The following is a 12,917-nucleotide window of genomic DNA, read 5'->3' as shown; positions in this document are numbered from 1 at the left end:
GTAATAATTAAAATTAACTTTGTAGATTCATTTGTTTTGTGTATTACGAAATTCACATTTTTCATTTAAAAAAAATAAAAAAATCCCATTTTATTAATTTATGTATAATTAAATGCATTTAAACTTGAAACAAGTGACTCTGAATATAAGCGTGGATACTATAGGTTGATGGAATTTGCTTTTTTAAACAACTTGCCTTTGTGTTTTATTTGGTCAAATATTTCAATGCTTTGATAAATGATTCGGTTTGAATACAAACAATTGTTTGGGAGACAATTGATGACTTGTGGCGTATTCCTTGCACGCATATTTAACGGTACTGCACCAAGTACGTTAATCACCCGCCCATATTCTAAAACCGTTTGGAAATAGTGCCGAATCAGACTAATAATTTTAATAAATAATTAATTTAATTATTATCTGTATTTTGGAATGCACTTTGATTTTGGTTTGGTTTACCCTGAGTGTTACCTTGAAATCATTTTTGTTTCATATGCATATATGCTGTTTATCTATAAGCGCAGGATTATGTTTTATCAGTGCATACAAATTAATATTAAGATATAACTCATAAAGATTATTGAATTTCATCAGAGAACAAGAAATATAGCAACTGAAATAAAAGTGATCTCATCGAACCGGTTTTTTGGAAATTATCGTCGCTATCATTTCGTTAACTTGCACTTGGAGGATTACGCTTTCTAGATAGTAATAAAAATCATTGTATTTTTGATGTTATATAATTTATATCTTCATGTAATTTATAAGCCCTAAATCTAGTCATTAGATTTTTAGATGTTCTTGAAATATTCCAGGAATTAAAACTTCTATTTTTTTCTAAATTTATGATAATCTTCATTTTATCGACTATGATAGGCTCGTGTTGAAATGAATTATTTTTGGGGCCCTTTTAATGGCAGCTTCTGAACAAGATATGGCTTTTCCATATCATAGACATAGTAGGTTTTATATGGGTAATTTATTTTATATAGAGCTGTAAGATGAAGAATTATTTCATCTCGATGATGAAAATTCAATTGTCATCGAGATCCAATTTACATCGTAAGATGTAAATTTTATCCTGAATGATTTTTGTCTAATATATTTTGAATACAGATAAATAATGAATAGTATGGCTAAATGTTCATCGGAGGCCAATAAATAAAAAATGAATAGTAGCTTTATATATCAATATTGTATGAATCTCAAGAACCTAAAAAAAATCAATAATGCATCCAGCGAGAAGCTTTTAATTATATAATTTTTTTATTCATTATAGACAATCAAAATACAAATTTTTATGATTCATTAAGTGATCCAATAAAATGTCATTTAGAGATCTCTTCCAGTGAGGAGATTCCCATATAATAATCTGTGTTCCAGTGAGGAGTAAAAGAAACAGTGCTTTAATTAAAAAGTTAGTAGGTCTTGTGGCCATTTTTTGAGCCTTCTGGTTGGAGCATTTTTTTTTTATTAATTGCATTGCTGGATTTGGATATTTGTCTAATTTCATATGGTTTTTGATTATATATATATTTTTTTTTTATCCCAGACTCTATAAGAAGATTATTACTTTGCAACTTTCAAAATATTAATTTTAATATGCCTCTACTTGTTATAATTTTCATAATTTTTTTTGTATATTTTTATATCAGTTATTAAGATATTTAGATAATTAATTAATTTATTTTTATTTCAGATACCAGCACGCAAATGTTTACACCTATATTGGCGAAGTATGTGTTTCGGTCAATCCTTACCGGCCCATGAACATATATGGAGCAAACTACGTCACACAATACAAGGTATATTTAAATGCTCATTGCCAAAAGAAACAAGATAAATAAACATCTTGAATATTATTGTTCTTTCTGAATTTGTCTTCTGCATTTGGCATGGTTAAATTTAGCAACGATAAATAATACTAAAATGTAAAATTTTTGACGAATTTCATGGTAAATAAGATTGAACGTTTGGTATTGAATTTTATGCTTTCACAGTTGCGCCTAAAGCTATATCTAATACTTTAACATTTTAACCTGAAGCGAAATTCAGTTGGTTTGAAACCAATTATCTTGAATTCAATCAGTCTACATTTTTCCTTCTACTTTCTCATTTCAATCAATAACTTTATATTAACCAAACTTATATAAGATTTCAGTACTTATTTGAATTTTGAAGAGTATAATATTTTGTATTAAGTTTGTACGCATACAAACTTATGCATTATTAAATGCCTTGGAATTCACGATAATATCAAAGATTTTTTTTAATCGATATATTATTTTCATATCTCAGTCAGGCAAGGGTGCCCGGTATAAGAGATTATGAAACAAATTATATATTTTATATATACATATCATTTATTTCATTATACATTAATTAGCCCTATATTTAAAATATCTTTAAATATCTCTTTAATCTTTTTCGTCTTCAATTCTTTATAATATTTATTTATTTTCCTTTTGAAGTTATTGTCATCACTGGTCATCTTAATATTGATTGGCAGTTTATTATATATTTTTCATGCGCTCCATATGACATTTGCCCTTAATTTCTTCTTTCTATTATGTCCAATGTGAACATTTCTGTGTTGTCTAGAGTGTTCATATTTAATTTTTTATTAATTAATTTAATTAATTTATCTCTATTGTAGTACTTATTTTAATTCAGTTATATTTCATTTTTTGTATTAATTGGCATTTCTCTATTTTAATTGTTATGTTGTGAATGAATATTTTTTCTGTCTGTAAGTACACATTCTATATCATAATTGATAGTTCAGTTAGAATTTTGTAATGAACTGGTTTTTCTATGAATTTACAATTTTATAGCTAATATCAGATATGGCTTTCAACTTTCCTCCAATGCATCAAATTAAAAAACCGTACGAATTTTTGTCTTAGAAATATGTTGTTCTGATTTCATGTTTCTTGTCTTTATTCTTCATAAGAATACCCTGGCATTTTTAATAGAATTGCTGTGTTCTACAGACATTATTGTATGGCAATACAACCTTTGTGTTTTTATTTATTAACCAATTTTAAGTGTCATTGTCTTAAAGAATATCTACAAAGCTAATAAAAATAAAATTAATTTTAGGGCGCGAGTTGTTCGAAAATCCTCCCCACATTTTTGCGATAGCAGATAGCGCTTACAAGACTCTGAAGCAGAAGGAAACGGACACCTGCATTGTAATCAGCGGAGAATCAGGTTCTGGTAAAACAGAAGCCTCCAAAATTATTATGAAGTACATTGCAGCAGTAACTAATCAGGGGCAACAAGCGGAAATCGAAAGGTAGGTTTTTAATATAAATTCTATATATAATGTAATATATAAACTTTATATGGTTTTCATCATGAATTTACCGATAAATCAATACCTAAAGTTAATTCTTTTTAGGGTAAAGAATGTGTTAATTCAGTCAAATTCAATTTTGGAAACATTCGGAAATGCCAAAACTAACCGCAACGATAATTCATCCAGATTTGGAAAATATATGGATATCAGTTTTGATTTTAAAGGCGATCCAGTCGGTGGTCACATCACAAACTACTTGCTTGAAAAATCTCGAGTTATTCAGCAACAAGCAGGAGAAAGAAACTTTCACAGCTTTTATCAGGTATGGATTAACACCTCCGTTTCCAACCTGTAGGGCGCTCACCCTCTTATAAGGGGGCCTGACTCTTATAAGCTGGGGCGCCTACCTCTGCTTCCAAAATACTATTTTCAAAAATGAACTATTTTTTTTAAATCATACAAAAATACAAAAAAATAATTCGTTTTTATGCATATTTTGAACTACCCGTAGGGTAAGTTATTGTAATGGGCCGAAAATCGGAATTGAAAATTTTTACATTTCTCGACGTTTTGAAGGTTTCTGAACATTTTGGCATACCTCAGAAAAAATGGATGTGTGTGTGTGTGCGTGTGTGTGTGTATGTATGTATGGATACAAATTTTCAGTCACGTTATCGGGCGCACGGATCAACCGATTTGAATGGTTCAAAAAACATTCGATTCCTATTGATAGGAAAAAGAGCTGATTAGTTTTTGGCGAAGGCAGGTCTAGCCGTTTCGGAGATACGGAGCAACGAGTGCAGAAAATAGAAATCGACTTTTTGAGAGAACGGAGTATCCGATTTGAATGATCTAAAAACATTCAATTAGTAATGATTGGGAGAAGTGTTTATTAGTTTTTGGCAAAGGCAGACCCAGCCATTTTGAAGATACGGAGTTAAATATGTAAAAAATGGCAGTTTTTGAGAGAACTAAGCGTCCGATTTAAATGATTCAAAGAACTTTCTGCTTGTCTTAAGAAAATAATTGATTTTGGAAAAAAAATGTATTTTTTTTTTTTTTTTAGTTTTTTTGTATATCGAAAATAATTACATTGTTTATATTACAATACAATTACAATATTTATAATAATCTATTTGAAAACATTCAGTATTCCTCGAACATTTTGTTACGGTACGGGAAGTTCCAGCAATTTGCCTTAAGGCACGATGCCATACACCCCACTAGTTTTACATAATATTGCATGATAATTTGTAGTCTGATAATATCAGTTGAGTACTTATGAAATTGAATAGTTGAAAAAATTAAGGGGGGCGCAACAATAATTTTATTGGAGCGGGGGTGTGCAAAAAAGGTTGGAAATCACTGGTTTACCATCTAATATCTAGTCTAGCTTTGTAAATGTTGATTCATATTTTAAAGTGACTTGATCTTTTTTTCAGTTAATAAAAGGATCAGTCGAATCTGATTTGAAAAAGTATAATCTATCAAGAGATCCTGCCTTATATCACTACACTTCTCAGGGCAGCGCGTCCAATGTCGATTCAATAAATGACAAAAGTGATTTTAAAACCACTTGTAATGGAATGAAAACACTAGGTTTTTCGGTTGACGAATGTGATACTGCATGGAGAATTGTTGCTGCAATTTTGCATCTGGTTTGTACAAAATACTTACAATTACTTGGAACAACAATATACATGACAACATTGTTAAATTGTATTTTTCATGAATTTGTAATTATAATTTGAGTTTATTTTAGGGAAACGTATCCTTTGCTGCCGACCAAGACAAAATAGTAATATCTGATAAAAAGCAAATGAACTATGTCTCAACCTTACTAAAAGTGACGGACCGTGAATTGAACGAAGCCCTAACTCAGCGCGTAATCGCTGCCAGAGGTGATGTTATGCGCAAAAATCACAACTTATCAGAAGCCGAATACGGACGAGATGCCTTGGCTAAAGCTATATATGTTAAATTATTCACTTGGATTGTTGAGAAAATAAATAATGTTATTCAAGTTTCCCAAAATGTAGAAACTCGATACAATCGTGTTATTGGGGTTCTTGATATTTACGGATTTGAGATCTTTGACAATAACAGTTTCGAACAGTTTTGTATTAATTATTGTAATGAAAAATTGCAGCAACTGTTTATAGGTGAGTAACAATTATACTCTAACAAGTAGTTGCTGATTGTCCTTAATATTCATTTATATTTTTTTAATATTTTAGAGTTGGTTCTTAAACAAGAGCAAGAAGAGTATAGAAGGGAAGGAATCGAATGGAAAAATATTGATTACTTCAATAATAAGGTTTGTATAATGTTTTTTTAGTTTGTGTTGGAGTTTAAACTAGTTTCGAGTTTCTGAAAGTGCTCGATATTCTTTTTACTATATGTGGCACACTATTATAAATGTAATAATGTCTATAATTTTGTCTAAAAATAATAGATCACGACTACAAATCTATAACAATTCTTTACTGATATACTAAAGCAACAAAATAAGATAAGATATACAGTTAGAAAATAATTCATTTTTTCAGATTTCAATTTTATCAGACCATATTACAAATGTTTAAACTCTATTTTGATCTAAGTAATCATGTGAAATTTGATAAGTAATTCAGTAACAACATATGCAAATTAGATAGAAGTTGATGATGTATTATGATGATTTTTTTTTAACTTCAAGTGCTTTTGATGACCAAGGTTTTATAATAAACATTTAGATACCAGACGTTTTTTATTATACCTGTATCATATAATGATATGCATTATTTTCGAATCAATATATTTTCACTATTTTAGGTGATTTGTGACCTGGTTGAACAACCTCATGTTGGCGTAATAGCAATTTTGGACGAAGCTTGCTTGAATGTAGGAAAAGTTACTGACGAAATGCTCTTGGAAGCGATGGATAAAAAAATTAAGCGTACATGCCCATTATTCGAGTAGACAACTTAAACCTATGGATAAACAATTAAAACACAAAGAACATTTTAGAATAACGTATGTATTGCATAATTGTACTAATGAAAATCAATCGTCTTAAGTTATTTCTATAAAACTTTAATTATACATATTTTATTAATTTGATTTACATATTTTTTAGCCATTATGCAGGTGATGTGATATACAGCATAAAAGGATTCTTAGATAAGAACAAGGATACTCTGTTTCAAGATTTCAAAAGATTGCTGTATAATTCTTCAGATCCTATAATTAAAAATATGTGGCCTGAAGGAGCATTGGACATCACCAAAGTAAGAATAATTTAAATCATTTTAAATTTTGCTTATATAGAACTACTAATAATCTTGTGAATGTATTGATTATTTAGACAACCAAAAGGCCGAAGACTGCCGGAACACTCTTCTGCAATTCAATGTTAGCTTTGGTCGAAACTTTAAGTTCAAAAGAACCATTTTACGTTCGATGCATTAAACCAAATGACATAAAAAGTCCGACTATATTTGATGACGAACGATGCAAACATCAGGTATACAGTAGTTATTGTATTTATTTAAAATGATAAAAAAATATTATTAGTAGTATAGTTATACTTAAAAAAATGTTTTTCAAGGTTTCATATTTGGGTCTCGTTGAGAACGTAAGAGTACGTCGCGCCGGATTTGCATACAGGCAGAGATACGATCGATTCCTAAAACGGTTAATACCAGTTTTGCTTAAATTATATAATAATAATGTACTGAAATTTCATGAAATTAATAAATTATATTTTAGATACAAGATGATCTCTGAATACACATGGCCTAATTTCCGTAATGGTAATGATAAAGACGGCACTCGTGTTCTGCTGGAACAGAAAGGTTTTGGAAAGGACGTCAAATATGGACATACCAAAATATTTATTAGGTACCTCATCACATTAGACAATAAATAAAGATAAAATAATATCATATTGGTTATTAATTTTTTTTTTCAATATACGAAAGGTCACCAAAAACACTATTAGCATTAGAAAAAGCTCGCAATGAAATGATGCCAGGAATAATAATTTTGATTCAGAAGCAAATTCGAGGATACATTTGCAGAGAACAATATAAACGTATGAAAGCGGCTCATGCAATTATCAAATTTACAGGTGGAATATTAAATTATAAAATTTACTTATCATTATTTTTTATGCGCTTGAAGTTTAAAATTTTTAATTAAAATTTTAGGAGGTACAAACTGCGTAGTTATGTAAGCGAAATGAATCAAAAGTTCCAACATGCCGAAAGAATGCGTGATTATGGAAAAAGCATTATTTGGCCAAAACCACCTCTCAAGGGCATTGAAGAGCCTTTGAGAAAAATGTACCAGAGGTAATTACAATAACATTAAATATTAACTTAATATTTCATTGTGAGTTTTTTTTTAAATGTCGATTTTCAACTTTTGTAACAAATTTGTAATATATCTTACAAGGTGGCGATCGTATAAGATTCTAAGCTGCGTACCGAAGGAAGAATGGCCTCAATTAAGAATAAAAGTGGCTGCAGCTTCAGTTTTGAAAAATAAACGAGCAGAATGGGGTCAGAATCGAAGATGGCTTGGTGATTACATGACCAATCTTAATGAGAATCCAGTTTATAATTTATACAATGCAACCGTACATAATTTAAAGAACACAGACCGATTTTCAACAGTAATGTTCTCTTGCACCGTCCGCAAATTCAATAGGTAAATTTTCTGCACTTTTGATAATTTCGCACTAGACTCATACTTGGGTGTCTAACAATTTGATGTATTACATTTCAGATTCAATAAAAGTGCTGATCGTGTGTTACTAGTCACAGATAATTCATTTTACAAAATTGATGCAGTAAAGTTCAAATCAATGAAAAAACCAGTGCCAATTCAAAATGTAATGTACAATAAATTTGATTTTGATGAATACTGTCTTAGAATTAGGAACTAATAATCAAAAAATTGATTTTAATTATTCTTATTTCAATAGTTTTATCATTCAAATGTCTAATTAATTATTTATAATATAATATTTAAAAATAATAATCTTTAACAATCTTATTGTTCCAACAGATTGCAAGCGTGTCTGTGACTAATGGCCCTGATCAATTGGTGGTAATACATTCTCCACTTGGAAATGATCTTGTTGTATGCTTGCTGCCAATGGCTACATCACCAATGTCATCATTAGGAGCTGTAAATGGAAACTATGACTATTCGATGACAAATATTAATAGTATGACGCCTGGAACTAAATTATATCCAGAGGATCGTGTTGGAGAATTAGTAGGAGTTTTATGTAACAGATATTCCAAGTAAGCGATAAAGAGCATCAAATGTATATTATATTTCTTAAGTTTTATTTCAATAATAAAATATTCTCTTATTTACAGATTAACTGGTCAAGAATTAAGAGTGAATATTCAACAAAGCTTTCCTTGCATGTTAGGTAATAAGACAAAAACATTATACACAAGTATTTCACCTAACGTACAAACACCAACATTTAAACATACAGGACAAAGTATTGAATTGCAACTTCCTAGTTTCCAAAATAGCAATGGGAAAGATCATTAAATATTGTATTTATAGCTCATTTTGTATAATAATTGTATATTGTTTTAATATTTTATTTTAAATTAGCTTTTCAATCATAGGTTTTTAATGGAATTTTATGGTGCTTTAAAAAATATTTTAATGTGTTAATTTTTTATCATGATGATTGTGATTGGAAGCTATACATATATTGTTATATATTAAGATAATTATATTTTTAAAATTATTTATTAAGCTTTACATAAAATTACATTTTGGATTTAAAAAGAAACTTCTAAAATTGATTCAGTTTGCTAATCGTGTCAATTTTAGTTTTGTAATATTTAATTATGATACTATAATCAACAAAAATCATTTCATATCGAGAAATGAGTATCAGATATTTTTATTATAATAATTATAAAATATGTATCAACACTAGCCATATAAATGTCATTGAATTTGTATTATTCGTATTATGATAGTGTTAGCATATAAGTGCCTTTAAATGGGTGCATTAAAGTGATAATGGAAAAGTAATTACGTTGCATGTGCATTTAGTTTAATTCTAACCTGAGATGCCATATGCATTTTTTCATAGTACTTACATTAGCTCTAAGATAAGAAATCATTTGTTATTAATTTATATTATTTGAGCCGTACTTAAATTATTTTAATAATATAACTTTCCATTATTAAATTATAATGTTTAAAATAATGTGCACAAAAAAGAGCATTTTTACAATTATAAAAATAAATAATTTATTTTGTATGTTGCCTATTGAATGATACTTATTTAAAATTTGTTTCATGTGCCTTAATTGCGAAAATAATGAAGCATAAATTATTACAATTAAAAGTATTTATTTTTGCTACTATAGTTAAATTTTATACAAAAATTATTTTTATATAAGGCTTTCTATGTCAATTATTGTAATCACAAAATCATATTGTAATACATTATGTACATTTTATAAGTGGATTGTAAACTAGTCAAAATTACTATTAAAAATATTTTTTGTATCAAATGTGTAATTTAACAGTACTGTTTGTGCCATTGAGTTTATCATTGTACTTATTAATTGTGGATAATGAGATGAAAGAAAAAGTTAATAAAAATTCTTGTAAATAATTGACATATAACATTCCATATGTTTGTTTGAGCTATTGCTTTCAAGCGTTATTGCATAATTGCAAATATTTTTAATATATATTATAAACTTATTCATATACTTGTATCTTACCCAATTCTTATATGCATATGTTAAATTGTAAGTAAAATAAAAGGCTTGTCTACGATTCACTTTTGATTGATCATTTAAATCAAAAATACAGATATCTGTATACTAATTTTTATAAATATAAATACCAATGAACAATAAGCAAGGTATTTGATAAATAAATATATCAAATCAACCAATAGTAATAATAAAAAGTTAAATATAATTCTTTATTGTGTAATATTTGTTCTTTTGCTTATGTAGACTTGAACAATTAACATTTTTAGCTTTAAATGTTTGCATATTTTATTAAATAATATATATTTTAGATGAATGCTACATCGCTGATCTGCCATTAGAATAAAGCATTTAAATACTATTCAACACATAACTAAAAGAAGTCATCTTATTGAAATGTTTTGCTTATCATGCACTGCTATACTTTTACTAATATGGCAGAAAACCACTTGTTGCTAAAATTTTCAGACAATCAATTAAATAAAGAATAATTTCTTACATAAATTTGGATTCAAATATTGCATACGTACAGATTTTATGAGTATAAACTTATTGTACATGAATAATTTGAATGTTTTAATTTAAATTTAAATATTTTCGTGCGCATTTTCGGAAATTATATTGGTAGTACATATCTACATGCAACAAGTTCACATCAGATAGAATAGGAAGTGAACCAAAAAAGCAAAAAATTAATAACTGACAATTGGCGAGTTTTTTCACGAACCTTCTGATAATTATTTATACAATTTAATAATTATTGCTTTATTTATAATTAACATATTAAAAAGCGCTTGCAATACTAATATAAGTAAGAAAGATTTCATTAACGTAAAAATAAAAATGAATGTGAGAAAAGAATTAGGTTTTATCAAAGATGGACGATCAAGTGGAAAGGGTGTTTTTAAAAAGCCGTTTCCAGTTCTACCCAGTAAGTAATAATTTCTGAAAATAATTTTAAGTAGCTCTAATTAGATTTTATGAAAGAAATGTGATTAATCATCAGTGATAATCTGATTATCTTGATGCATAATACCGACCCTTGTATACGTAACATGGAGTATAATAAAACGATGACAGTTGATTAGCTTAAATTGACTTTAAAATGTGACTTTCTTTAGAGCTATAACTATTATATAAAGAATCTAAGCTTAATAAGTATAATCACATTTTTATACTATGAAAAATTGTGCAAATTTGATGAAGATATTTTTAATTTGAAGATACCTTAAGCATGTAATAGTGAAACAGTCATAAACAAATTGCTCGAAAAACTGTAAGGATTAGTTTTAAATTGTTAAAAATAATAACGTGAGCATATCATTATGAGCATATTATTTGTATTAAATCTATAACAAATAAATATTTTTTGTTATTTTTACTTGAGGAACTTAAGTACAATTGTACTCAATTTCGCACATAAAGATTTTAACTTCCAAATTGAAGAACTTCTTTTTTACTACAGGTTCTGTAAATACTATCAGTTTTTCTGATAGTTCGAGGCTAGAAACACCAAGAGACAGAATTCGCGGACAAAGGTTTGTCATTTAAATATTTGTTAGTTGAAAAATTGTATCACCAGCCGTCAAATTACTAGAATTATGTTTATAAAACAATCAAAATGTTTTTAAAGTATAAATATTTCTGCAGTTCTTCATCTGATCAGCGAACCGGCCAAACAGGCCGATCTGGTGTGAGCTCGAGCACACAAGATTGTAGCTACGTCATTTTAGGTGCGATTTCTATCCTTTCTCATCATCATAATGGATTGGTAAAAAAAAGTATTTTTCAAGCTTCTATGTATTTTGCCATTTTAGCAATAACTGAAGGACGAGCTGCTGCCAGAGGTGAAGTGGGTATGGCTTCTATTGATATATTTAGTCCTTCTTTGTCGTTGTGCCAATTGACGGACTGCAATTCCTACATTGGAACACTGATGATCATTAATGTTCTGAATCCAAATGAAGTATGCAAATTCATCAGATTTCTCTTTAGAATTAGTATAAAATAAGTTATCATTCTAATGTTTTAAAAACTCGAGTTGATTTATGACCAATTCTTTTGCAGATTCTTCTACCTGCAACGATTTGTGAAGATGCGGAGTCTAGAATTTCAACTGCATTCGATATAGATTTCCAAATATAATGATAACTTCTACGTTGCGAAAATTATTTAACGATTTAAATGGAAAAGCTTACATCAATAAATTGTGCGCCAAAAATTTCAACAGTGTCAAGCAGATCATAAACGAAAAGTAAGATTATTATAAGATATTGTAATTGAAAGAACACTAATATTTATTTAATATTTTTAGATTTTACACTTTATGTGCAGCAGCTGCATTATTAGTAACTATTGAAAAACGCAATAATATTATTTATTCACCAAAAACGATGAGAATAGAATATAAAAATGCGGACTTTTGTGCACTCATAGGTAATCAGAATAATTTTAATCATTTATTTTTAATATCTAATATAAATTTTAGAATTAGAAAATGAGAAAAAAAATATTCAAATTATTTAAACCGATAAAATATTCAGAACGCAATCTTTGATTATTATTATCTTCCCGTAGGGTAAGTTATAGTAATCGCAAAAAAATCGAAAATGAAATTTTTTTTATATCTTTATACCGTTTCAGAGGTTTCTGAATATTTTGGTATACTAATATGTGTGTGTGTGCGTGTGTGTATGTGTGTGCGGATACAAGTTTTCGTCGACGATTTCGGGAACACGGATGAAGCGATTTGAATAATTCAAAAAACATTCGATTCGTATTGATAAGGAGACGTGCTGATTAGTTTTCGCGAAGCGCAGGCAGGTTTAGCCGTTCCAAAGATATGGGGCAAAAAGTGCGAAAAA

General features: G+C 28.5%; 1 protein-coding gene across 1 annotated transcript; it reads left to right on the top strand.

Moving 5' to 3' along the window:
- The first annotated feature begins 913 nt into the window (after positions 1-913).
- On the top strand, positions 914-8,857 carry LOC113381876 (myosin-IA-like). Its single transcript, XM_026620532.1, has 15 exons — positions 914-974; positions 3,103-3,298; positions 3,404-3,623; positions 4,744-4,959; positions 5,064-5,366; positions 6,116-6,258; positions 6,420-6,570; positions 6,648-6,806; positions 6,891-6,976; positions 7,052-7,183; positions 7,492-7,635; positions 7,739-7,993; positions 8,072-8,177; positions 8,354-8,595; positions 8,674-8,857. The coding sequence occupies exons 1-15, from the start codon at positions 914-916 to the stop codon at positions 8,855-8,857; spliced, it is 2,598 nt and encodes an 865-aa protein (XP_026476317.1).
- Positions 8,858-12,917: the final 4,060 nt, after the last annotated feature.

Source organism: Ctenocephalides felis, unplaced genomic scaffold, assembly GCF_003426905.1.
Source record: "Ctenocephalides felis isolate EL2017-DRISC unplaced genomic scaffold, ASM342690v1 CF-g0.4_SCAFFOLD_03154, whole genome shotgun sequence".
NCBI lineage: Eukaryota > Metazoa > Arthropoda > Insecta > Siphonaptera > Pulicidae > Ctenocephalides > Ctenocephalides felis.
Note: the sequence above shows the minus strand (reverse complement) of the source record. Positions and strands in the feature narration are given on the sequence as shown.

Bases quoted from the DNA above. Each gene is read 5' to 3' on its own strand.
- LOC113381876 (XM_026620532.1), top strand. From the start codon at position 914: ATGGCAGCTTCTGAACAAGATATGGCTTTTCCATATCATAGACATAGT. The intron at 975-3,102 runs GTAATTTATTTT...AATTAATTTTAG, and splicing joins ACATAGTAGGTTTTATATGG to GGCGCGAGTTGTTCGAAAAT. The intron at 3,624-4,743 runs GTATGGATTAAC...TCTTTTTTTCAG, and splicing joins ACTTTCACAGCTTTTATCAG to TTAATAAAAGGATCAGTCGA.